Source organism: Leptonotus elevatus, chromosome 14, assembly GCF_054856555.1.
Source record: "Leptonotus elevatus isolate MCC_2025b chromosome 14, RoL_Lele_1.0, whole genome shotgun sequence".
Lineage (NCBI taxonomy): Eukaryota > Metazoa > Chordata > Actinopteri > Syngnathiformes > Syngnathidae > Leptonotus > Leptonotus elevatus.
The window spans coordinates 9422304-9445793 of record NC_141252.1 but is presented as its reverse complement, the minus strand read 5'-3'; the positions used below and the strand labels follow the sequence as shown (position 1 = coordinate 9445793).

At 42.3% G+C, this 23490-nt stretch overlaps 1 protein-coding gene across 1 annotated transcript in view; it reads right to left on the bottom strand.

Annotated features, from left to right (window-relative positions):
- Positions 1 to 23490, bottom strand: part of LOC147162895 (uncharacterized) — a 106166-nt gene that overhangs the window by 46852 nt on the left and 35824 nt on the right. The window contains exons 2-3 of the mRNA XM_086095156.1: positions 12811 to 12955; positions 1697 to 1742 (exon numbers count right to left, since the gene is read on the bottom strand). Of these exons, the coding sequence (XP_085951282.1) occupies positions 1697 to 1742; positions 12811 to 12955 (191 nt within the window). The remainder of the gene's footprint in view (positions 1 to 1696; positions 1743 to 12810; positions 12956 to 23490) is intronic.

Sequence of the window (23490 nt, the reverse complement as noted above, 5' to 3'; positions counted from 1 at the left end):
ATAAATAGCTCAAAATTATTATAATTGCATTTAACCGTAGCAGAAAATAACGAAGATATCCTTTTGTTATTTCAGCCCACGCTATGTTCTATTTAAGAACCGCTTTATAATGTGCATTTATCTCGCTATTCGTACTGAGCACATGCGCGTGTGTGTGTGTGTGTAAGACGGAGCAAACGTGGCACTGTGTTCACTGGCTCACGCTCACCAACACGCACATTCAAGGTTGCCTAAGTAAAGGGGGCCAAGGAAACAAGGTGAAGTAGACTAAACAGAAGCGCCCCCACCATCAAGGTCTAGGATGAGAAGCAGCACGCAATTACATATGTAACCTTACAACTGTCATATACAGCATTTACAATGGCACATGCAATCCTGCAGCACCATTGAACATAATTGGACAACCGCACCTCGGTGCGGCGGAACTTCTGTGCTGCACCATTAAAAGGTCCTGACTCACCTTGTTTCAAGTGCAAAGCCTAATTGCCAGCTTCCAGCAGCTGGCAGCGGGATGCGTCTACTGTGAAGGCTGATAACAAGGAACACAGGAAAGGAAGAAAAAAAATGGAACAAGCAAAAACCCATCTTGCTCATAGCAGTGACTTGCTCTATTCTGAGATCCAGCAGGAGACAGATAGGCCCACAATGCCCTCTGTGACTCCTCGCCATACGTTTGACTCATAAATGCAGCTATTATTCTTGCACCCGCCCGGTCAATCTTAAGTGTCTCCTATAAAAAGGAGTCATTATTCAGAATGCGGTGCCCAAGTCATTTAGCGCTATAAATGAGGCAGTCTTTTAGACCTTCGCAGTTCACCCGAGACTCATTCGGACAAATTGTTAAAATCAGTGATGAATGGTGGTTGTGCTCACCAGGTGATACATTGGTGTTGTTAAAGGTTAATAACCATCATGGAACTTGCTTTAGGGCAAAACAAACAAGAGAAGAGTACAGTGTGTGCTCCCTTGAGTATGTTGCCTTTTGGTATATTTTTACCACAAATTTGGTCTTAGTCTGAATTGCACCATCAACTTCAGAGGTTCCGCTGTGTTTGGCTATCCCACTGGGGGAATGTACAAATTGCCTCCAAGATTTTAGGCCAGCATTTATAGTGGATGGCCCTAAGGGGCACTGTTGACCACATGCGCGTCAGGATGAGGGGCGGCCGGGAGGTGGGGTTGCTCCCCGCACAGTGCAAACGCATCACACTGTTTCCTTTCTTTCACTACTGACCTCAAGTTGAGAAGGAAAAATGACAACAACGTAGTTGTGCACAAGACTCCAATGACAGGGTTTGCAACAAACCAGAATGAGATTTGGTATTGGTTGAAACCCCTAAATGGGCAGCCTTTGGAGGCATCTGACTTTCAGTTGTATCTAATTGGACAGTATTGGAGGACAGAGGGGGAGAAATCATATGGTTCCGCTGCCTTACAGTGAGCTGAGGTGGAGCCATTTTTGAGCTAATTTAAATTCATTAGCAGAATTAAAAGGCAAATTCCTTGAATGGAAAAATAGGCCATGCTTAAGCTTTGGGAAAGATCCTGGTCCGGGTTGAAATAAGCACTGCTGTTTATGTTCACACTTGCGGTGTCACCTCACCAGTTGACACAGTGACAGAACCAACAACAGAAATAGTGTGAAGAGAGAAACTAAGCACAGACAGTAAAGAAATTGTTCCTAAAAACTGCTTACCTTTTTTTTGGTGCTTGAATCGAACTTCTGTCATAATGCAGTGGGGCTGAAAAAGATCAAGATAGATTAAAGTCAACCTGCACATGTGTAGCGTTGTCCAGCTGGCCTTGTACAAGTCACGGACACTGGTGAGGGCCACGGCAACACTATTTGTCATAACGTCAACAAATTCAGTAATTAATGGTCCGTAGCCTAGCACAGCTCCCCCGTTTATGCTACCAAATCCGTTTTCTGTCCCCTGTGCTCTGGAAGTGTAGGAGGAGGGTTAGGTCCTCCATAAATGTTTAATCCCTCATCATTAAGACAGTTATTTGCTTGGAGTGACAAATGTTCCCTCTGTGGAACCCCATAAGCTTCGATCTAAAAGTTAACACCTCCCATTAGCGCATCTACAGACAAGCTACACATTGACAAAAAGGAATTATATTTCATATAAAATGGTACAATATCCATACAAGAGAGTGTTTGCATATATCCATGTAAATGTGCAAATCGGATTAGCTGTAGCTCGCTCAGTATTTACAAGGCCCAGGGAACAATGACAGTGTGTGATCAGGGTCAGTCCGGCCAATACGGGCCTGTCCCAAACACAGCTGGCACCAGTGGGCTCGCAATTATGCTCGGGAACCACGCTCGCTCCTTTTTGATTAATGTGAGAGCGCGTCTATGAGAGACTGCCAGTCCTGCCCCCGCGTACTACCAAAAAGAGGAAAACGTGGATGTGAAAGGGCTCGCCGAAATATTTGTACGAGCAGTGCAAGTTGCGATACAGCAAACAATGGAGGGGGAAGTTGTTTGTGTTTCATTAGTGCTGTGACATTTCATTCCTGACAGAGGAAGACATTTAAAAGGGAATTTACAAACTCACGGTTTCCGATGCACTTTCAGATGTTTATTGAATGATGATAATGATAACGTGGTAAATAAATTAAGAGATTTCGCTGCACACAGGTGTCATATTTCTGATAGAAATATATTGACATCAACTACACGTGTCCGCAGAATTTGACTACCTGCGCCAATCATTAGACATGGTTCAAGCAGGCGTAAAGTTGAGTTAACTTTCAGCCACCAAATTGTCAGGTGCACCAGGCACATGTCAAAACAAATGCCCGCAAGTTGTCTGCCAGATTCCCAAACAAAGACTTACGGCGACACAAAAATCAAGACGCTGTAGTTATTATGCTCTTGCGCAGCTATTCCATCTACGAATATAGATCATTCAAGTTACTTGTCACATTTGTCACATGTATAGTCATTTTAGCAAATGCTAAATGTTGGAATAACATTGCCACAATCAAAGTAGTAATTACAGTATTTGCAACAAATGGTGGTGGACCCTCGACCAGACGCCATGCCCCAATTAGTCCCATGCGCATCTTCCAGTGAAGACAAATACCTCTCTTTAACAGACTTGGTTTTTTTATCCACCAGGAAAAACACTATTGTTTGAAGGCAAACTGCTGAGCACAGTCAAATTATATTGTTAACCAAAACAGCAGCACATATGGATGTACACGGCCTCGAGATGAATTAAAGCATGGAAAACAAGTTATTTACACAGATTAAAGATTGTGCCATGCATTTATTAGTATTGCAGTTCTACATAATAATGGTAATTAATTTAGTTTTCAAGTTTATTAGATTATATTGTAGCTTATTTAATAATATAAGTGATATTTTTTTAAAACATTTAAAAAATGTGTTACAATTAGGGGTGTCAAAATGAGTGTGTTAATTTAGAGTTAATTTCAACTTCCTTTAACGCCACCCCAAAAATTTTTAACACGCAATAAGATAAAATAGCTCTTAATATGAAAAGAAAATGCACTGAGCTGTCACCAACGTCTTACAAATGCAATTATGCCATCTAGTGGCAGATGAATGACCTCAACACAAATCAATATCACACTTGTTTTTTTACAACTACATTTTTTTTATTTTAACAAAATTTTATGAATTCTCATGAAATTACTGTGTGAATTACTGTATGACTAAAAGATGCAGCCATATTTCTTAGTTAAGCCTTTTTCCACTAATATGTTAACAAGAGTATGAAAACATTTTATTGTACAATTTCGATCAGCTATAAAAATTTCCGATTAATCATGAGTTAACTATTGAAGTCATGCGATTAATTACGATAAAAATTTTGAATTACCTGACACCCCTAGTTACAATACAATACAAACGAAGGCCTCTCACCTAACAGCATCTGTAGGATATTATGTAAATATTTATGATTTTATTTATTCATATTTAAACTACTATATGCTTTTACTGGTGACTTAATGTATCGGTACTCATGGGCTCTCTTTGTCCATTTGTCCAACACAATCCTGAAGAGTACACCCCCAATGGGGAAAATATTGTGGTCCAATCACCTGGTGTGAAAATGTCAACCCGTCCTTCTGACATTTAGCCTTAGACCACAGGAGGTGTACTTCTAAAGTGCATCATATCAACAGCAACACACTATGCCGTTATAATGTCAGGTCAGAAATACATCTAATGCTGATGTGACATCCGGTAAAATCGCAGATCTTTTTAAGATATGCGCCAGCACACAGGAAGAGGCGTTACATGGGATGCGGTATCTAAGAGACAGCATTCCTCTCCCTGCATCCGCTCCGCCTCTTTTTCTCTTCACCATCCCCTCCTCCTCCTCCTCCTCTTCCTCTTCCACCCATCACCCTCTTCCCCAGGTGGCTGTGAGGCCCGGCCTGTCTGAAATGTGATAGGCATAATCCCATTTAGTCTAATTGCATCTGCGGGAGAGCAGCCCTGTGTGTCCCACCGCGTGCCGACCAAACCCCCTCAGAAGACATTTATATGTACACCCACGGCACATAGGAAGCTCCCTAAAAAGCAGCAGCGCATGTTGTTGTGTACCATATGCACTGCACTGCAAAGTCCCAGTGCATTTCTTTTGTCTGCCTCCCAAAAGTAACACCCCCTTCCATGCACGCATTGGTGGGGGTGAGAGTGAATGTAAGGGGGGCGGCTACACCCAAGTCTGCATTAGCACAGATGAGACAGAGCAGTCAGACAACCATGTTAAGAGAAGCGTGCTGCGGCAAATGGCCTAATGGAAAGGCTGAGGGGTGTAATTTGTGCATGTGCGTGATTGTGTGTGCGCATGCACCCTTTCCGAGGGGGGGCTGTGATGCAGTGGGTGCCGCCACGGGGAGGCCTGGGGAGTGGTTCGCTGCGATTGAGGTCGTAATGACACTCCCAGGCTACAGCTCACATTTTATTCACACTCGACTGGAAAGGGCATTGCACATGGAGGCCAGTGGCGTAGCGGCAACTAATCATCATGCGGTCGCCTAAATAAAGCTCGGCTTGCATCGAAGTATGAACAAACAAATTTGGGGAATTAGAAATATGGATGTATATGACGTACATGTTATATTTTTGTTTTGCAGCTGCTTTGTATCAAGGTCTTCTTGCAGACAGTGGCATACTGAGCGTTACCAGGCCACAGATCAATCAGCAGCACAAAAGAAAATCAATGTCCTAGAACTGAGTTACTCCCCCTCTGAGTGCAGATATTAGATTCTGACTTAAAAAGAAGAATAAAGAAAAATCTCATGTGGTGGAATCTAGCTCAACCAAACATTACATAGCCTTATTCTACACAAGACCATAGTATATATATATATATATATATATCTATATAAAATAGCTCATAAATAAATCCTGTTAAGATACATATTTTGACAAAGCAACTGGGGGTTTAGCATCTTGCTCAAGGATACTTCACCATGGCATTGGATCGAACCCACAACCTCTGGGTTGGAAGACGACCACTCTACCACGGACTTACAGTATATAACAGTTTATCTTGATATATTTACAAAGCCATATTCAATGATCTCATTCAAAAGTGTTGAAGGTGAGCACACAGCGGCACGTTGACACAGCATGAAAAACACGGAAAGGTTAACCTATTTTGTTTAAAATAACGGCTACCACGCCGAATACTAACCAATGGCAGAACTGAGGATGTTTTTTTTCTTTCTCTTTGATCCCATTTTAAATCTATCAACATTGCTACTAGCATTATCCTAGCTAGCGCTAAGATAATTTGTCTCTGAGGTCTAACGTCCAAGTTTGAAAACTCCCTTTCATTAGTTAGCCGGTCAAATATTCACGTTGCTTTAACTGGCCAAATGTTCCCATGACCAAAACTACCGGTACTTACGGGTCGAATGTAGCGCGTATGTAGCCTTCACGCATGTCCACTCCCCACATAGCTACTTATAGATAGGACATGCGTAGAGATACGGGACATGTCATCCAAACATTCCTGTCTGACAACAATATGTTGTTTTTTTTTGCATTATAAATCAATTCAACTCTCCACAACTGGAATTTGACTTTTCTCCCATTGTCAATCGAGGAAATCCAGTTAAATAACCCTCTCTGATAGTAATATTTTATATTTGGGAAATGACTTCATCAGGTTTCATTGCAATTGTTTCTCCCTGGACTAATGACAAAAAATACAGACTAACTTTCTTTCTATGAGATCGCATACACGCATCTCAATTAAATACATGTAAATCATAATCTGTGAACAGAAATTATTACCATGATGATAATAAATAGCCTGCCTCTGTATGATGGGATATCGCACATATATAAGTGCCATTTGCTGCTTCATATTCAAATGTGCTCCATATGGCCACATTGTTTTGGAGACCGGGACAAGAGAACGCTCCATCACCTGTTCTTTGTGCGCGAGGATAAAACTGCAGTACGGCTTTTTCAAAACCAGACAGCTTGCATGTACCTCTCCCATATAAGAACAGCCATTACATTACAGAATCTCCAGCTGTTCCTTTACCCCCCCCCCCCCCACCCACTCAATCCAGTCATTAAAACTTTCACATCTTTTTCAAACATTTCTGGAGAAAGCTGCCAAAGCACGCTCGGCGTGCGTGTGGCAGGAGGACGGCATGGAGAAAATTTGTGACGTGATACGTTCTGGGTTTGCCAGATGACTTCAAAACATTTGCATTTTGTACTTGTCTCAGAATGGTCGCATATGTGGTGTTACGCTGCGTGAATAGAGCGGATCCACATGCGGCCGAGCCCTCGAGGCCCTCAACTCAAGGTGTGTGTGGGTGAAAATTCGATTACACTCATGTTAAAGCAATTTCCTGTGGAAATTCACTTCTTGTCCTCTGTTGCAGGTGAGCTCCCCGCGGACACGAGTGTCTTCTCAAAGAAATGAAGCACCTATAAACACAAGCCTTAAAGCGGGAAAGTAGAGCCAAAATGCAATTAATATGCAAATTCGAGGGTGGAACTTAATGGGGAGCCTTAACAAACATTCGTGTGTTAGGCGATAAGGCAGCTTCCACATTGTTTTCCTCTAACCTCTGCCAGTCCAAAGTCAAAGCCTTCGGGAGTTGCAACTCTCGCGTGGATGTCGCTGCTAATTGATTATTGTACTGGGAGAAGTGGGACCGTAAGGGGCCAAGTTCGCCATCGCGCTGAAACAATTCATGTTTCTTCCTTTTTTGTTGTTCCGTGTCATTTTACCGCAGGTGAGCAGTTCACCCGGAGTATTTGCGAGCTCACCGTGGGTGTCGGGACTGTTGTAACGGGGGAAAGAATGGAGGACAAGGAAGAGAGGTAGAAATGGTTGCCCGAGGCGAGAGAAGGAGGGCGGCAGAGAGGCTCGAAGTACGCACTCAGACTGAGAATTCATTTGCCATTCCCGCGTCGAGTCATACTTCAAGGGGCTTAGCGGCGGCGCGGAGAAGAGAGGAGAGAGAGGAGGCCTCTGATGGAATGACACGCCTGATGAAAGCAGGAGAGTAGAAAGATAGCGACAGAGGCAAAATGAAAAAAGATGGACGGGCTAGCGTTGAAATCCTGAGGGTCGATGCTGCAGTCGATGGATCTAAGTCACCGGGGGGCACGTGTCCTTCTCCCCCCCCCCCCCCTTTAGCACCGTTCTAATGATTCATCCGTCGCCTGCGGCATCCCGTCCTTCTCCGCCACGATTCAGGCCCACTCCCCGAGCTAAATGATGTCCGCCGTCTCTCGGAGAGTTCCATCACTCTCCCTCCATCTTCGCTTATCATCAAACAAGTATATGAGCTGAGACCACAGCTTGATTGCATCGAGGAGCCCAGCTCAGCAGTTTTTATGAGACCATGCTCACATACACACACACGTATAAGACACACACACACACGCGCGCGCGCGGTTGGCCTTGATGGCATTTACAGGAGATCTCCATCTTAAAATGCTTGAGTGTTTACAAGTGATGATGCAGAGGCGATTTAGTGGAGGGCAGCGTAATTCCACTGGCAGGATACTATAAATGTTGATTAGATGAAGGTTGAGTGGAATATTTAATCACCCCGGGCCCATTTGGTATTCTCTTCACTCTTTCATCACGTTACCTCCGGTGGGGGTCGAGATCACGGCAACGGCACCGGTTCACACGGAGCGATGACAACACAGACCTCAGTCCGCAGTTATGCGATCACATGCTGGATGACGACGAGAGGAAAACGAAGGCCAAAGCACAGTGAACGAGCCAAAGCTTTGAATTGAACTAGCGACTCCACTGAATCCACGCAGGTGTTATATAAGTACAGTGGTACTTTGACTTGTGAATTCATCCTTAATTTACTCATTTTGTATATCAAATCAATTTTCCTCATTGAAATGGAGATCCGGCTGATTTTAGATGAGAGGTGGCAAACAACCTGGACTGGCCGTCAGACAATTCCGGGCACATATAAGCGGTTAGTTTAGAACTCTGCAGCACGACTTTTAAAGTAGCACTAAGGAACTTTTCAACCCTAATAAAATATCTATTTTCCTAACTCCTCTGATTAAACATCGACTTAAAACTAGTTCAATGGTACCGTTGCCATGGCCTAAAGGGGTGTGTACCATTTTCCCTGGCATTAAGCAACTTTGAGGAGGATGGTAGGAACACTGCCACTAGCAAAACTACAAATGTGCTGACTGCTTTATGGCATACGTCACTTTCCCCTTTACCCATTCGTTACAAAGACGGAAGTCAATTTGAATGTGGACGCACGATTACTGCGTTTATGGCAGAAGCTACAAAACAACGGAAAAGTTTTGTCTGAGTAGACAAAAAAGAAAAAGGGAATCAGAAATAAAGTGGATAGGATTGGATCGAAACAACCCTTTACATCCACACCACTAGACAATTCACATCAGTGGTTCTTAACCTGGTTCGATCGAACCCCAGCGGTTCAGTGAGTCTCAGGGGTTCGGCAGAGGTCAAGACACACACCTGACTCAAATGTTTACTTATGAAATGCCCGCGCTCTGCCATCATTGGCTGCAGGTGGTAACGCTACATTGCTTGGCCTATCTGTGCGCTCAGTAGTTGACTTGTGGCTCGTTGTGTTAGAGAGCTAGCTAAGTAGCTACTAACTAGCTACAGTGTATGATCCTCTGACTGTTTATTTTATGAGTAAGCTATTTATTTTTAGGAATACTATATATATATATATATACATATATAAAACTTATATTATTCTGCAATGTTACATCGGTTCTGCTTGTAATCTAGGCCCCGCCCAAAAAAAGCAGTCTGACTACAACAGGTGGGCGACAACAACAAAAAAAGAACCGACTATGATTTGTGTGACATTTAGTGGAATCACAAGCACATCCTTGATCGCCCACCCATGCTGTCACCATCATAGTCACACACCAGTACAGAGAGAGAATGATCTGGCATGTACTGGCCCTGTGATTCGAGTGCGTAGAGATCACCTGCCCAAGTCCAATCAGCAGCTCTGCTGATTGCGACAGCTTGCCGGAGAGGAGAAATGGGGGGACTTTTGCCGGTGGTGAGGCGGCAAGAAGAGTGGGGGAGGGGGGTGCCAGCTCTATCACCGGCGAAGCCATGTCGGGGCAGTGGGAAGCTCCGGGAAGCCGCGGCCCTTGGGAGGACGCAACCCCTCTCTATCCCTCTCTGGCCAGACGGGGTGAATCAATCATCTCCAAAGATGTCAGCATCTGCCCAAGCAATTTCAGATTGGAATAAATGGCAGATGGGGATGTTGTTCCCTCTGTTTAATCAGTTCCACCAAATGTGGTTTTATCTCTTATAAAATGAAACCATCTGTAGCACGTAGGTGTAAGGATCAAGTGAGGGAGGACGCCGGGAGAAGTGTGCGTGTGCGCATGATTTTGAATGTGAGCATTTCAAGTATGTGCACGTGTGTGTTGATGGAGGGCAGTGAGAAAAATGGAACACGGCTAAACAGAAGTGCAATAGTGGGAGTGACACAAGGGGGAAAAGAGAAGATAGATGCGCGCGTATCCATTAAAAATGAGGGAAAATGTAATCTTACTGCAAACTCACACCTCCACTCTCATCTCCTCTCTCTTCCTCACAGGAGCACTACCCAGGGGCCATTGCTATTATATCTCGAACCATCTATTTCCTCCTCCGCCTTCCCCGAGCAGACACTGGGGCTGTAATATGGTCGCCCCCGAACCCATCGGAGGAAGACACTCCTGATAAATTCAAACCTCCTCATCCACTATATTTCAGTAATGTACTTTTTGTGTCGTCCGTGTGTTTTCTATAGTCAATGTAGTACAAATGATTGACAGCAACTTCATCTGCCAAACAAAGAGTGATTTGTGCATACCTGCTCAGAGTTGTGGCAGCAGAGATGACTACTAAACACTCGAGTGGAAGAAGGCGGCTGGGTGAGACGAGAGGGAAAACGGTAAGAGAGTTTCCGTGTCCCCGCTATGCACGTGTTGTTCATGTTGTGGCTCATAGCAGTTATTAGTGCCAGTCTGGCAGCAAAATCCACCGGAGACACAAATGCAGGAAAACTCAACACCTCCGGCAAGGAATCATCACTCTTCTCTTCTATCTGTCATATCTAAAAGAGGGAGACGCGTCGAGCGCAGTAAATGTAACAGTCGCACATCTTTTACTTTTTTTATGAGCTAACCTTTAATGTGAGAGAAACAATTAGATTTGACAGTATGACAAAATGAGGATTTTTTTTTTTTTGCCTCGTCTTTTTCTTCTTCTTCTTCTTTTTTTTATAAAGGGACATTTATTTCCCCGAGACTGGAAGGCAGTCAGCTCCTTCTCGACTGCCAACAATGCGAGCCAACTACAAGTGATGGGCAAACTGTTCCTGGATCATTTTGTATGCCAATCATCACGACTTATTTTTTCTCTTGACAGAGACAAAAAAAAAATGTTGACTGTTTTGGATTAATTACAATTACATCAATTAAAGCATTTATGTACCTGATAACGGCTCATCGAGTAACATCCTACAAGGAATACATAAAGAAATATTGTTCCATTTTAGACACTAAGCAGCGTTGCCAGTTACGGCGATGTTGAAACTTCTGCTGAAGATTCTTAGACTCATTTAAAAACATACAACCTCTTGTTTCTGGTATGATCAAGAATAAAAATAAAAAATAAAAATAAACGACCCTTCCGAAGAAAGCCCTTACTAATGAAATTTTCTGCTTGATTTCCAAAGGCTGCCCTCTGGCTCTTCCTCAATCCTGCAGTGACCAGCTGTGTGCCACACAGCATCATGTGATCACAGTACAAGTGACAGGATGAGGCAGAGAGCGGCGTCCCTGACTTCTTACTTACTTTTTGCTTCATGGACACTGGCCAGCTATATGGGGACAGAATGTCCAATTCATGGTTTTGCTTTATGAATTTTTAATATTGAAATAGGCCCCGATTCCTTCCAGCTGTAGAAAGACAAAGAGACTATCAGGAAGTTAAATTTGTATCCATTTAACCTCCTAATCACACTATTTTTAACTCGGCAGAGAGAAATGAACACATTCGAGCACGAATGCTTGGATCTATTGTGGCGGACAGACATTACGAAGTGAGTCTATGGCCCACTTTTATCGTCCCCTTTATTCCAGCACCAAGCAGCCGAGCAGATTTATTTTGTTAATTAGATTGGCGAGACAACTTTGCTTGGTCCAGCTGGCCAATTGGAGATTGTAGAGAATGAGTGCACGTGGCTATCAAAAGGTTATCAAGCCCATCAGACGGGAGAAAGTCAGCTCCTGATGTACTGGACAGTGAGCAAGCGTTGAGGAATAAAAACATAAGCCATCCATTGAAGTGGAACTACTATGTTCACATCACAAGGCTGGGATAATTGGGAAACTTTTTATGCCAATTTCCTTCTATACGGGAACCTTCCAAGTTGAGCAGTGAGCACAATCGGCTGGTAGTTGTTGGAGTTTCATATTATACCTTTGGATTACAATATAGATTTTGATTGCTCAAAATCTTGGCATCGTAAAACTGTTCAACTTCAAAGAAAAAGTCCACTAAGACTATTTGCATTGTATTTGGTCAACGTTATTGTGAAGTTAGGCTTAGTGTGTTACGTTGAGTAGGGTGACCAAACGTGTCGTCTTCTGGGAGGACAGACCATTTTTTTACATCCTGTTCGGGCGTTTTATAAATTCATGAAAATGTCGTGACTAATAGGAGTTGAAGTACACTGTGTAACTGCGACTGGTACCACAATTTCAAGTGTCCTCTTTTTGTGAAAATGGGAATTTGGTCACCCTAACGTTGAGTGTTTCGGCTTCCTTGATGGTATCGACTGTGAATATGCACTTAGGTTTTTTTTGTTTTTTTCCACCAAACAATCAGCGGATCGTGGCCCAGCTGAACCGTGGGGCCTGATCCAAACCGACCACGGATCAATGATGATTCGTTGCACCACTAGTAAATAGTAAATGAAATCCACTTTCAGAGCGCTTTATCAACAAATGTTTTTCAAAGCGCTTTACTAAGCTAATGGTCAAGCAGAATCAACCTTTAGTTTACGATAACTCACTGTAACCTCCAGGATTCATTTGACATTTGAAGCCTATTTTATGCAGGGAAATTTGGTTGAAGCCCGTGTTGGACTTTTTGGAGCCCGATCGTTTCAGAAGGGCTAAGCAGCCTGTTTGACAGGACGGCATGCTAATCAGCCATGTACTGATAAAGGCCACCAACTGCTCTGAAAGTTCCAAATAAAGCCTATTAGCTGCAGCTCCACATCCAGATGCACAGTGCAAATAATCACCTTGTAAAACCATTGGGCTTGTCCTCCGTGAGCGAGCATCTTGGCAGTCAGAGGCAGCAGCCAGCCATACATACATATGGATCGGGAGCAGTAATGGCCTCCCTCAGGAATCCAAAAACCAGTGGCACAGGCCAGAGAGGAGCTCCTGGGGGAAATCAGAAGAGCAGCGAGCATTCAGGTCAGCTTGTTCGTGTCCCCTGCACGTTAACGTCTCCATTTCCCGGCCCCGTCTGCGACCTGATTTATACACTTGTATTATGTATTGAGTAGAGAGAATCTCAGCAACACAATTGGCTTTTTGTGCAAGAGTGAAATGCAGTTTGGCTGAAAGGATTGATGATGTTTGAGAGAGGTGCGCCTGTGCATTAATTTGGAAGAGCGAGGGAGTTTGTTCGTCACTTTAGTCCACTGAAAATGATGTGAAACGTGTGTTAAGAAGTGCCAAAAACAAAATCAAATTCATCTAACTAGGCCAAGTTTTTTGGTATAGAGAAGGTAGTTTTCAGTTTTTAGCAAATCCAAATTACCGTTCATTGATCAGTCATTTTTGAAAATGTGATGCTTTCAGACTTAGTAGGGGCCCCTACACCAAGTGTATATTTCAAACTTTTTTTATTACTATTTTCACTTCATTCACCTTTTGTGAGGTAAAAATTGTGACTAATTATTTTTTCTTTTTTTTAGACCAACACCAGATGCTGAAGTATAAGACATCTTGTCCAATGGGTGGGTGGGGGGAGTTGTACTTCCAGTCATACTTCAACAATTTTTGGGAATTTTGATATGAACAAGTCATTCTAATCATTGTGGACTCTTTATTAAACCTCACAATTAAAATCCATTACTTTTATTTAAGCAGAGTTTAGATAGCCAGAGACACATTACCCCCAAAACAGCGCTAAGGACTATTAGACAAAATAATCTATAAACATTCATCCAATTACTGTGTAGTTCTCTATGTGTTGGATGAAGACGCTTGAGAGTGAAATTTTGCTGTCTTTAATTTAATGGTTCACATGTACTGCGAAACATGAGCCGCGCCATGACCACGTCATTTCAATTGAAGGCAATGCCTGGCGAGTTTAAACAAAAGTCGCTCACAAAGTATAAAAACAAATGCACAGAAAGCCCTTAAGTAAATAATTATCGCTCAACTGCCAAAGACGAGACACAACATAACCCCGCCATTTTCACTAAAGGATTTTTCTGACTAGGACCCGTGAGGACCCCCTGAGCTGCTCTTACCTGTCTGCATGGGTTCCTGACTAAAACTGTTTACGCGACTTCTACATGTCCATCACAAATTTGGCAACATGTAATAATTACAAAATAATAAAATATACAATCTTAAGTGAGCGGGCGTTTATAATTAGGCAAAAATGAAAATTTAGCCCACAACTGTAAATATGTGAAAGTAAGAAAAGAAAATGGCACCATCAGAAGAAGCACTCCGCTGCCCTTGCCTGAAGTCGTGCGTCATTCGTGCATTTAGTTGTGGATATTTGGAGCCTATCAGAGCTGACCTTGAGTGAGACGTAATATACACTCTTTAGTCTTCAGTCCTCTAACATGCATGTTTTGGAATGTGGGGGAGGCTGGAGTATTCAGAGAAAACCCACGCAAGCATGGAGAGAACAAAGACAACCCAAATCTAACAAAAAACATAATCCACGTCGACCTTTATCAGAAGTAATGGCCACTTTACTGAAGAACAATCGTCTTTATCTGAGCTTGTTCAAGAATGCTAACAATGCGAGCGTCATTAGCAGAACATGTGACCTTGCTGAAGTGCCGCTGCCTCCCCCAAAAACATCTTATCAATACCGCCTGTGTCCTCATTGCTCAAGTGCTTGATGTGACCAAAGATAAGCCAATTGGTGAAGAAATGCTTGATCAGGAATCTTCCACACAGCGGCGAAACAACAGTCAATAACTATATTAGCATTTTATCTAAACCATTAGAAGGCCCTTCAAATTTGAGGTTGTCGAATACCAGTGCTTTGCTGCCGCTTTTTTCTGACACAATGCATCCTTTTGTCTCTGTATAGGACACAGCATGTTATCACTTTGAGTGGCAACGGTCCAACTTTGTGGTTAATCTCCCAGCTTTCTCAGACACCGAGTATTTTGTTCCAATTCGTGCTGAAGTCAAAAGTCAAATTGATACAGTCATTATTTGATGTCATGGAATGAGACCATGAGGACAAATAGAGTTTTAAGTGTTTTCATAATTGACTTCTTACTAACAGTGAAGTCGCGAAGGTCGAACTGAATCCGTCCCATGATGCAAGTCGACTTCTGTTTTGTAGCATTTAGTATTTTTAGTATTTTTCAACAAGCACTTTGATCATTTCACAAAGTATATGACTTGAGGGGTGATCAAATGTCATGACAAATTTTAATAGGAGTCCTCAATTAATTCAAGTATCTTGAATTAACAAAATGTTTTAGGATTTTATTCTGCCTTGGGATTCGGGAAACAGTCAAGCTAGCCGTAGCATATTGCTATGCATGATGCTAACACGCCGCTAATGTAGTGAGAAGATCAACTTTAAAATCAAATCCATTAATACACAGACATTAGTGCCTTGGTATGCTTTTATTTTGAAGTTGAAGCAGCACGTGGTGGCGTGGCGGCTGACTTAACTCATCTACTGGAAGTTAGGTAGCTGGAGCCCAGTTTAAATTAAAATTGTCATCACACACTGTTGCCACCAACATCAACAGAAAGTCATTATATTCCATAGCTAATTAAGGACACTAAAAAAAAAAACCTAGTAATTACGCTGACACTGTAGAGTTTGGCGCCTGTTAGCCTTAGTGGCTATTGGCTAGCAGCTAGCTGCCAAGCGAGTGCTTCATATAGGCTGGTAAGATCCGTCGTTTAATAGGCAAAAATGTCTAGTCTGTACACACTTTGATGCTGACAGTCTGACACAGTCTTACTTCCTAAATTATCCAGTTTTAACAAACCAGGCTTACTCAAATGCGCCTGTGGGTTCTGATGTCTTAGAAGTAAATAGTTTGCTGCTGTGCAGTTTAAATTTAGCGGGGGAATTAGATTATCTAAAAAATGAAAAGTAATATGTTGTTCTTTATTTAGTGTTATTTTATTTTGTATATTCTTTGTTAAAATGATATATTATTTATTTTATGTGAATACTAAATTATTCTATAGTCTTTTCAGTAGGATATTCAAATACAGGTCAACCGTCTTCCATTTTGTAGACTAACAATGGGCAAAAATGAATTGTTAGTAAAAGGAGATTCTTCCTTCGTGGCACTGAAAGCGCTGAGTGAATGTTTATGTGTGCATGTGCGTGTGTCCACAACTCAACACCTCACACTGATAGACTCCAACGAGTTCACTCTCCATCCATCCACCCGGTTCCATCATCATACATCTTTGCGCAGTCCGTTGTGCGAGTGTGTGTGTATGCGTCAGGCGTGGTTATGCCTCCACACAGCAGCAGCCACAGCCGCTGCCTGTGGAAACAAAGGTAGGGTGATTTATAGCCCCGCGCTGAGAGCATAAATCACACCTGCAGCGCGGCGCCTTTAAACGCCCTGTGTCCTGACAGCATTTACCTTTTATAAATGATTGGGCTGCACCTCCCATGAAGCCCGGGACCACAAAGCTCACTCATTCCGCTTCAGACTCTTCCTTTGTTTCTCCTTCCCTCTGTCTCATTTCAATATTCTCTCGCTATCTCCCTCGCAAGCCGTCACTCTGCTTCAACGGTTTCACCCTCCTCCGTCTTTTTTCACCTCACCCTAATCGCTCCATATCGCGGTCCTTTCCCTTTTTGTTTGCAGGGCATGATGGGATGCTCCCAGAGGCGCCTTGCTCTGTATTCACCCAACGTCCAAATTTGTTAGGGGATAAATAACTAAAGCTGCTTAAAAAGGAGGCAGCGCTGCATCGGTGCCTGTTAAGGAAATGAATGTGTCAGTCTCGGCCCTATCTGCCTTCCTCATGGCCACTTTTGTGAAAGACATAAGGGGGAGGTGGAGGAGGATAAATAGCACACACACACGCACATACATATACAATACCACACCTGTGCATCATGGAGGGAGTGTGTGGCTGGAAACACACAGCCTCAGCTGCAGGAGTGTGGCGAAAGATAAAGGTGACGTCTTGAGGCCATTACTTATCCAGCACAGCGGAAAAGGTTTGCCGATATTATACCTGCTGTCCCCGCATAATAGCTCCGGGTTGGGGGCCAGTGCACGTACACAGACACACACAACATGGGCACTAACAAAATAAATTCCAGCAGGCCAATTTATGCACATCTTCACACACACACACTGCTCATCTGACTGAGTTAAAGCAGATAGAATAGCTGCTAAAGTAGATGTGACTCAACAGTTTACAATGCAGCACCTCACGAGCATCAGAAGAACAAAACAACAGTATTTTTCAAAAGGTACCAGAGTAAACACCAGAGCGAGGATATCCACAAGGCTTTGGTGAAGGATTGCGTTTCTCTTTTGACTGCAGATCGCTGCGGAACGTCATACGGAATTAGATGGAAAACATGCATGCTAATCAAATGTAAATGAAGCTGAGAGCTGCCACAGCACTGTCAAGACCTTGTCAAGTGAATTCAGAGATTTGTTTCGAAATACGTTACAAATGTTTGAAGATAATTGTTGAAAACCGTGCGCAAAGACCGAGTACTGCGAAGTACTCTGTTGTGACAATATTGGACTCTTTTCGTGAACGGTGTAAATCCTGAGCGGCACATGATGTAACTATGTAGAGGCAGGTTAGAGCTGGTGTTGGTAATTTCGCAAATATCGTCATTCATTTAAATCTTCCTTTTCGTCACATAAATCAAAGCCTTATAAATAAATGAAAATCTGTTCAATCACTCTCATATTATTGGCCTTTAGAACAATGGATTCAGTTTTTGTAAGCCTAGTTTAGCGTCGTGTGTGAGAATTCGGCAGATTGTGCTGTGCCATGCTAAGTGTTCTTGTGGCCCAAGACCATTTTCTTTACTCCTCCCCAGCCCACTTGACAATTTGGTGCATGAAAGTAGATTAAACTTAAGACAAATTGTGGCACAGGCGGTGTAACAGAATTTGGGTGAATTTGATCGAGGTGCAGGCAGAACGGACAATAACAAACAATAACAACAATGTTGAATCAGGGAAAATTATTCAGACTTACAGGTATAATCCAGTTATTATTCAAAATCAAACTCCGCCCAAAATAACCTTGCCATATTCTCCAGGCATTTTTTGACAACTTCACTTAAGGATAAATGCGACAGCTAACTTCCGCATTCTGGTCACGAGAGTCTGACTGTCAGTAACGTCGAGTATGCAAAGTGGATTCATACTATCCATGCGTTAGCGTTCCATTTAGTCACAATTCCATCTGTTAAATCCTTACGCACTTGATCTTCTCCCTCTAGCGTGGGGGTTCTCATACAGTTCCAACTTTTCATGGCAGCAAATAAAAAAGAAGGACCCTGACAGACAAGATGAATGGAAACCCAGCCAGTCATTTCAGCTCGAGTTTTGAATGTGACAGTTGTTCTTTGTATTTGCGTTGGACCCTCTACAGTGGAATGGAGCGATACCCTGCAAATGTGCGTGTTTCTGCTGCCAGCACGCCGCTTGTTCTACTGTAACCGAGCAGGAGCCTGCCTGTGTGTGTGTGTGTGTGTGTGTGCGTGTGTTTTGTGTGTGTATGCGTGCGGAAAATAAACACCGGCAGCCTTGCATTGAATAAATCTTTGCACATATCCTCGAGGTCTGAAGAGATTCTCTTTTTTTTTTTTATTTGTAGACAATTATATGTTTATTGCAAGAGACAAAAAATTGCAATACTTTATGAATTAGCAAGAACATGGTTAGGGCTTTATGGTGTTGGCAGAAAGCATCGCTTATCCACTTTAGAAGTTTTTTTACTTACCATCTTTATTTCCACGGTGTTGTATAGGGAAATTAGAAATCGATGTCCAAGCTACGCTATGTGAACATTGTATAGTAAACATTGCTGAAAAGGGTAATGTAAAAATGTATGAAATATTTCTAATTTATTCTATTTTATAATATTTGCTCATTTTCACAATATTGACTTTTCACTTCGATTGTTGTGGTCTATGCATAAATTGAACTCAAATTTACATTGTATTCAATAGACCCAATATAATCAATTTAGCTTTGCTTCTAGACAAGAAAACAAAAAAAGTTTCCTGCTATACACAATGTAAATTCAAGAAATAAAAAAATGGTTGATTCTCTAACAAAGAAAACCAATTGTTCATTAATTATATTATCATATTTTAATTGTTAAATAAAACCAGTTTAGTTCTCTGCGATTAACATGGGGGGGGGGGGGGGGGGGCATGCTCCAGAAAGTTAGAAAGCTGGTCCTCAAATGAAGTCATTGATTCGCAAAATTGCTCCTCAAAGGGAAGAAACAAAAATTGAACCTTGCGGTACAAATGTGAAATTAAGTAAAAGTTAAGCACCTACTGCATATTATACTATAAATAAATAAGGGGCATGGCAAAATAGCAATGTTACAAGGTTCTCATACGATATCAAGCAATATATCCTCACCTTGTCCTACCAACACACTGTGTGCGAACAAACACTGCTTTTATTTTTGACGACACATCGTGACAATATCCCATTGCGAGTTACTACTATTCCTACTTTAAATTACATATGTTAAATAATAATAGCGTAAAAAAAAAAAACGTTCTCAAGTAACGCCACCAAAATGCCAGCTGTCTACTTATTGCTCAACATTTTGCAGAAGATCCCACTAAATTCTTGTTAGAACAGGCTCAAAAACAATATTCCCAGAGACATTCCTTTCTTGTGAGAAGAGGTCAGCAGCTCCATGGGGGGGGATAAGAGGCTAATGTTTGGCTGCTATTAGTGTGCCCTCAGTTAGTACTGCAAAGAGGCCTGGCTTGTTGCAGGCTTGACCTCGATGTTGGAAAACACTGCGGCACAGAGTCGGGTGCCATCTCCCCTGAACCCAACCGTGCACTCGTGAGGCACAGAATTAGTAGGACCGCAAACACCCCCCCCCCCCCCCCCCCCCCCCACACACACACACACACACCGCTTTCGGCCCTGGGTTAATTGGTTTGATTGTTGCCCCGGGCTCGGACTAATGCGGTGGGGGACTTCAAGTTGTGTGATGGTGAGGGCATATAAAGCATTCAGATGGTATTAATTAACTATTCATAGGAGTATAGCTGCTGCCAGTGGTTTACCTCATCTTCATCACCCCCACAAATATTTCCTTTTATAGTTAGTTCAAGCTGAACCTTTCTACCTTCGCGAGTAGAGGTTAAAGCTATGAAGTCATGGCAGCCTTGCCAGGTATTGGAATATTTGTAGGATTTTTTGCCAAGGAACTTGGCGGATCTCACTTGACCCGAGGAAACAATGAAAATTGAGGGAAGAAAATAAAAGAAAAAAGGTGTACAAGTTCAGCCCTTCAGTGGGAAAATTGCCGCGACTATCATTTAATGAGATGCTTCACCTTGAGATTAAAAAAAAAAGAATATTAAGTACAGTTTGACCTGGGCCAGCTAAACCCAGTGCGTGCTGATCAGTAAGAAATTCCTCATGTACAAAAAAGGAGTGACTTGTCTTAAATCACACAAGTTTCTGGTCTACTAGGCAGCAGCCAATAAAAGGTGAAGGTGCCCTCCATCAAATGTATCCTTCAGCGGCTAGTTGAAGTGTAAAACAAGGCCAAAGCATATCAGCAGCCAAGGCCAGATAAACTTGCTGCTGTGCCATGCAGTGCTGATCTGTAGATAACAGCAAGGTGCACACTGAAATGCCAGGTCATATTAACTTGGGATCTGTCAGACTTAGAAGTTCAAAGAAACAGTAAGGACTCATTTTTATTCACTAAGCGTGAGCTTAAGTACAAAACAATGTTACAAATGTATTTGTTAACTAAGTTTAGTTCAGTTAGACGGGAAGGCTACTAAACAGCTAAAGCACTGAATGTTTGCAAAGCTAGCGAGTGTTGATTTCCTGTCAGGGTCCATTTAAGGTCGCAACGTTCACCTAATGTTTTACGAGGTTTTCTTATTATTTATTCTTTCTGAATTCAATACAAGATGTAAAGAGATCAGATCATATAACTCTCGTTCTCGCGGGGAGGGGAAGGGGATGGTGGGGGTGGGGGGGGCTGCGCTGGGTTGATGCTGATTGAATATAAACCCAGAAGTCTGCAGTCTCAGGTCAGTTAGTGGAGCCAAGATATTCAAAAAGAAAGAAAACATGGTGAAGCAGCATTTAGCTGTTATGCTGCTCGCAAATTGAATAAACTGCCAGCAGGAGTGAAATCAACCCCGAGTGTAAATGCTTTTAAATCCAGGTTAAAAATCTTTGCTTTTTTCCCCCCAAGTCTGTATTTTTTGAAAACTACATTTATTTATTTATTTTTAAATTATTTGCATATTTTTAAAGTGTTCTCTTTATGTTTTTAAATGTCGTCAATGAGTTCTTCTAGTAATTTGGTAAGTTACTTTTTATTTTCTTTGCTTTTGAATATCATTGTTAGCTGTTGTGTTTGTAAAAGCTTTTATAGGTGCTGTGTCTTTGCTTGTGTGAAGCCCATTGAGGTGCCTTGTGTATGAAATCTGCGATATAAATAAAGTTGCCTTGCTTTGCCTAAATGCACTGCCTTGAGTTTTTTGGAAACCCGGCGATTTATCTCGATACACATGTTACAAGCTGGGAGGAAGTAAAACGGCTCATTAAAACCAAAATTGGTTAGTAATAGTGAGCCATTATTTTTGCAAGACACAAAAAGTTATGAGTACAACCCAGATTTATGCTTGTGCTAAATGCACCTAATGGCAGTCGTCTCTGCTGTGTTATGATGAAATATCCTGCAAAACTGGTTCTTATTGCTCTTGAAGGGGGGGGTGACACAGTTTTCATAGGACGGCGATGATATACATAACGATACGATGTTTATATAAAAAGGTGCTGGTTGTTTACTACAAGTTTCCTTCTCTCCATTCAGGAGCTGCACCTGCTGAAGCCTCTTCCCTCTATAGCCTGTATACATTCTGAGGCTCAACATGACGGCGGCGGAAGGAAAAAAATATATATTAATAAATACAAACACTGGCTCCGTAGCATGTTTTCTCCCTCCCCCTTCGCCTCCCTCCTGGCCCCTACACTGAGAAGTAATGAGGGGCTACCTGTAATTACAAGCAGCTGCTGTCTTCCCTGACGAAACGCTAATTGCCAATAATGATTTTGGAGAGCTGTAAAAATTCATCGGCTGACGCCCGTCTGCCTCTCGTTGGTCTCCTCGCCTGAGCTTTGCAGAAAAGGAGGAAAACAGAGGAAAGGCACAAGAGGAGAAGATGTGTTTTTTTTCCCCCCCTTTATCATTCCGCCTCACCGTGTCGCAGTTGGGAGTGCAGTTAGCTAATTTCTGCTGCTGACATATCAGAAGCCTTTGCAGGCCCTTTTTTGGCAGTCCCTCCCATTCCCCCCGCTCTCACGCCTGTTTGCTGTCTTCTTCATGGGCTGATAGCAGCTTTATTAGCGCCATAATGTGCAGGTGGAGGTTTAAAGGTCCCGTGCGAACGGCAGCACTGGAAGGAAGTGGAGGGGAGCGGAGCAAGGAAGACTTGGGTGAATGGCGGAGGTGACTAATAAGCCACATGCATAATTAAAAGACAACGAGGCCGCTAATTAATGAATGCTTATGTTTGGCAGTGCGTTGTAATGGAAGCGGCATAAGCGTGCGAGGGAGACTCAGCCTGACACAAATTGAATTAGGCCCAAAATAAGAGAGGGGAGGAGATTCAGGCAACTTGCATTATGCGACCTGTCACACTTTGTTTTTGCCACATGAAATACTTTTGAAGGTACATTATGTCCTTCATTTTTTCTCCTGAATGTTTTTTTTTTTGTCCAATCAGATTTTAGCCTCATTGGGCAGACAGGCACACGCGCTCGGTGCAAAAATGGGCGCATCAGCAAGTCTAATTTAGCATGTTTATTATTAGCCAATTAGACAAGCTATAAGCACGTCTAAGTTGTGGCGCAGGTGGTGTGACGTCATTTTACTGGATTTCATTGGAGGTACAGGCAGACATAATACATTCAAATGTACGTAGGCTAACTCAAATGCTCAAAAGTAAAGCAGTGTCTGCTTTTAAAGAAATATTAGTTAATTTTTTTCCAATCCATTGATCTTGATGAGACTTTGTCACAGCACTACAATGAAATATAAAGCAAGAAAAAGCTCTCCTCTTCCTTGTATTGCATCATTATCTCCTCTGATGTTGACATCTTGTCCTCCAGATAACTGCAGTAACACAGTGAACAAACACATTGATAGAGTTGCAAAGCTGCGTAAAGTCTTTACTTGAAAGCTTTTCCCGAACATTTCACAACAGACAAACCCTTCCGTCCATGGTATCAAAACCATAAAAGCTGAAAGGATTTTTTTTTAAATCATACCCTGTCTGAATCAAGCAAGTTTCAGTTGACTTACTTTTAATTTGCAGGCGAAATTAACTACAACTATATTTTCCTTAATTATGATTGAATAAAGTAGATGAACAGCAGGTTCAGTTCATTTTACGGGTGATGTGCGAGAGGGATTTACACCTTTTAAACGGACTTATTTATTGCATCATTTGCTAAATTTGT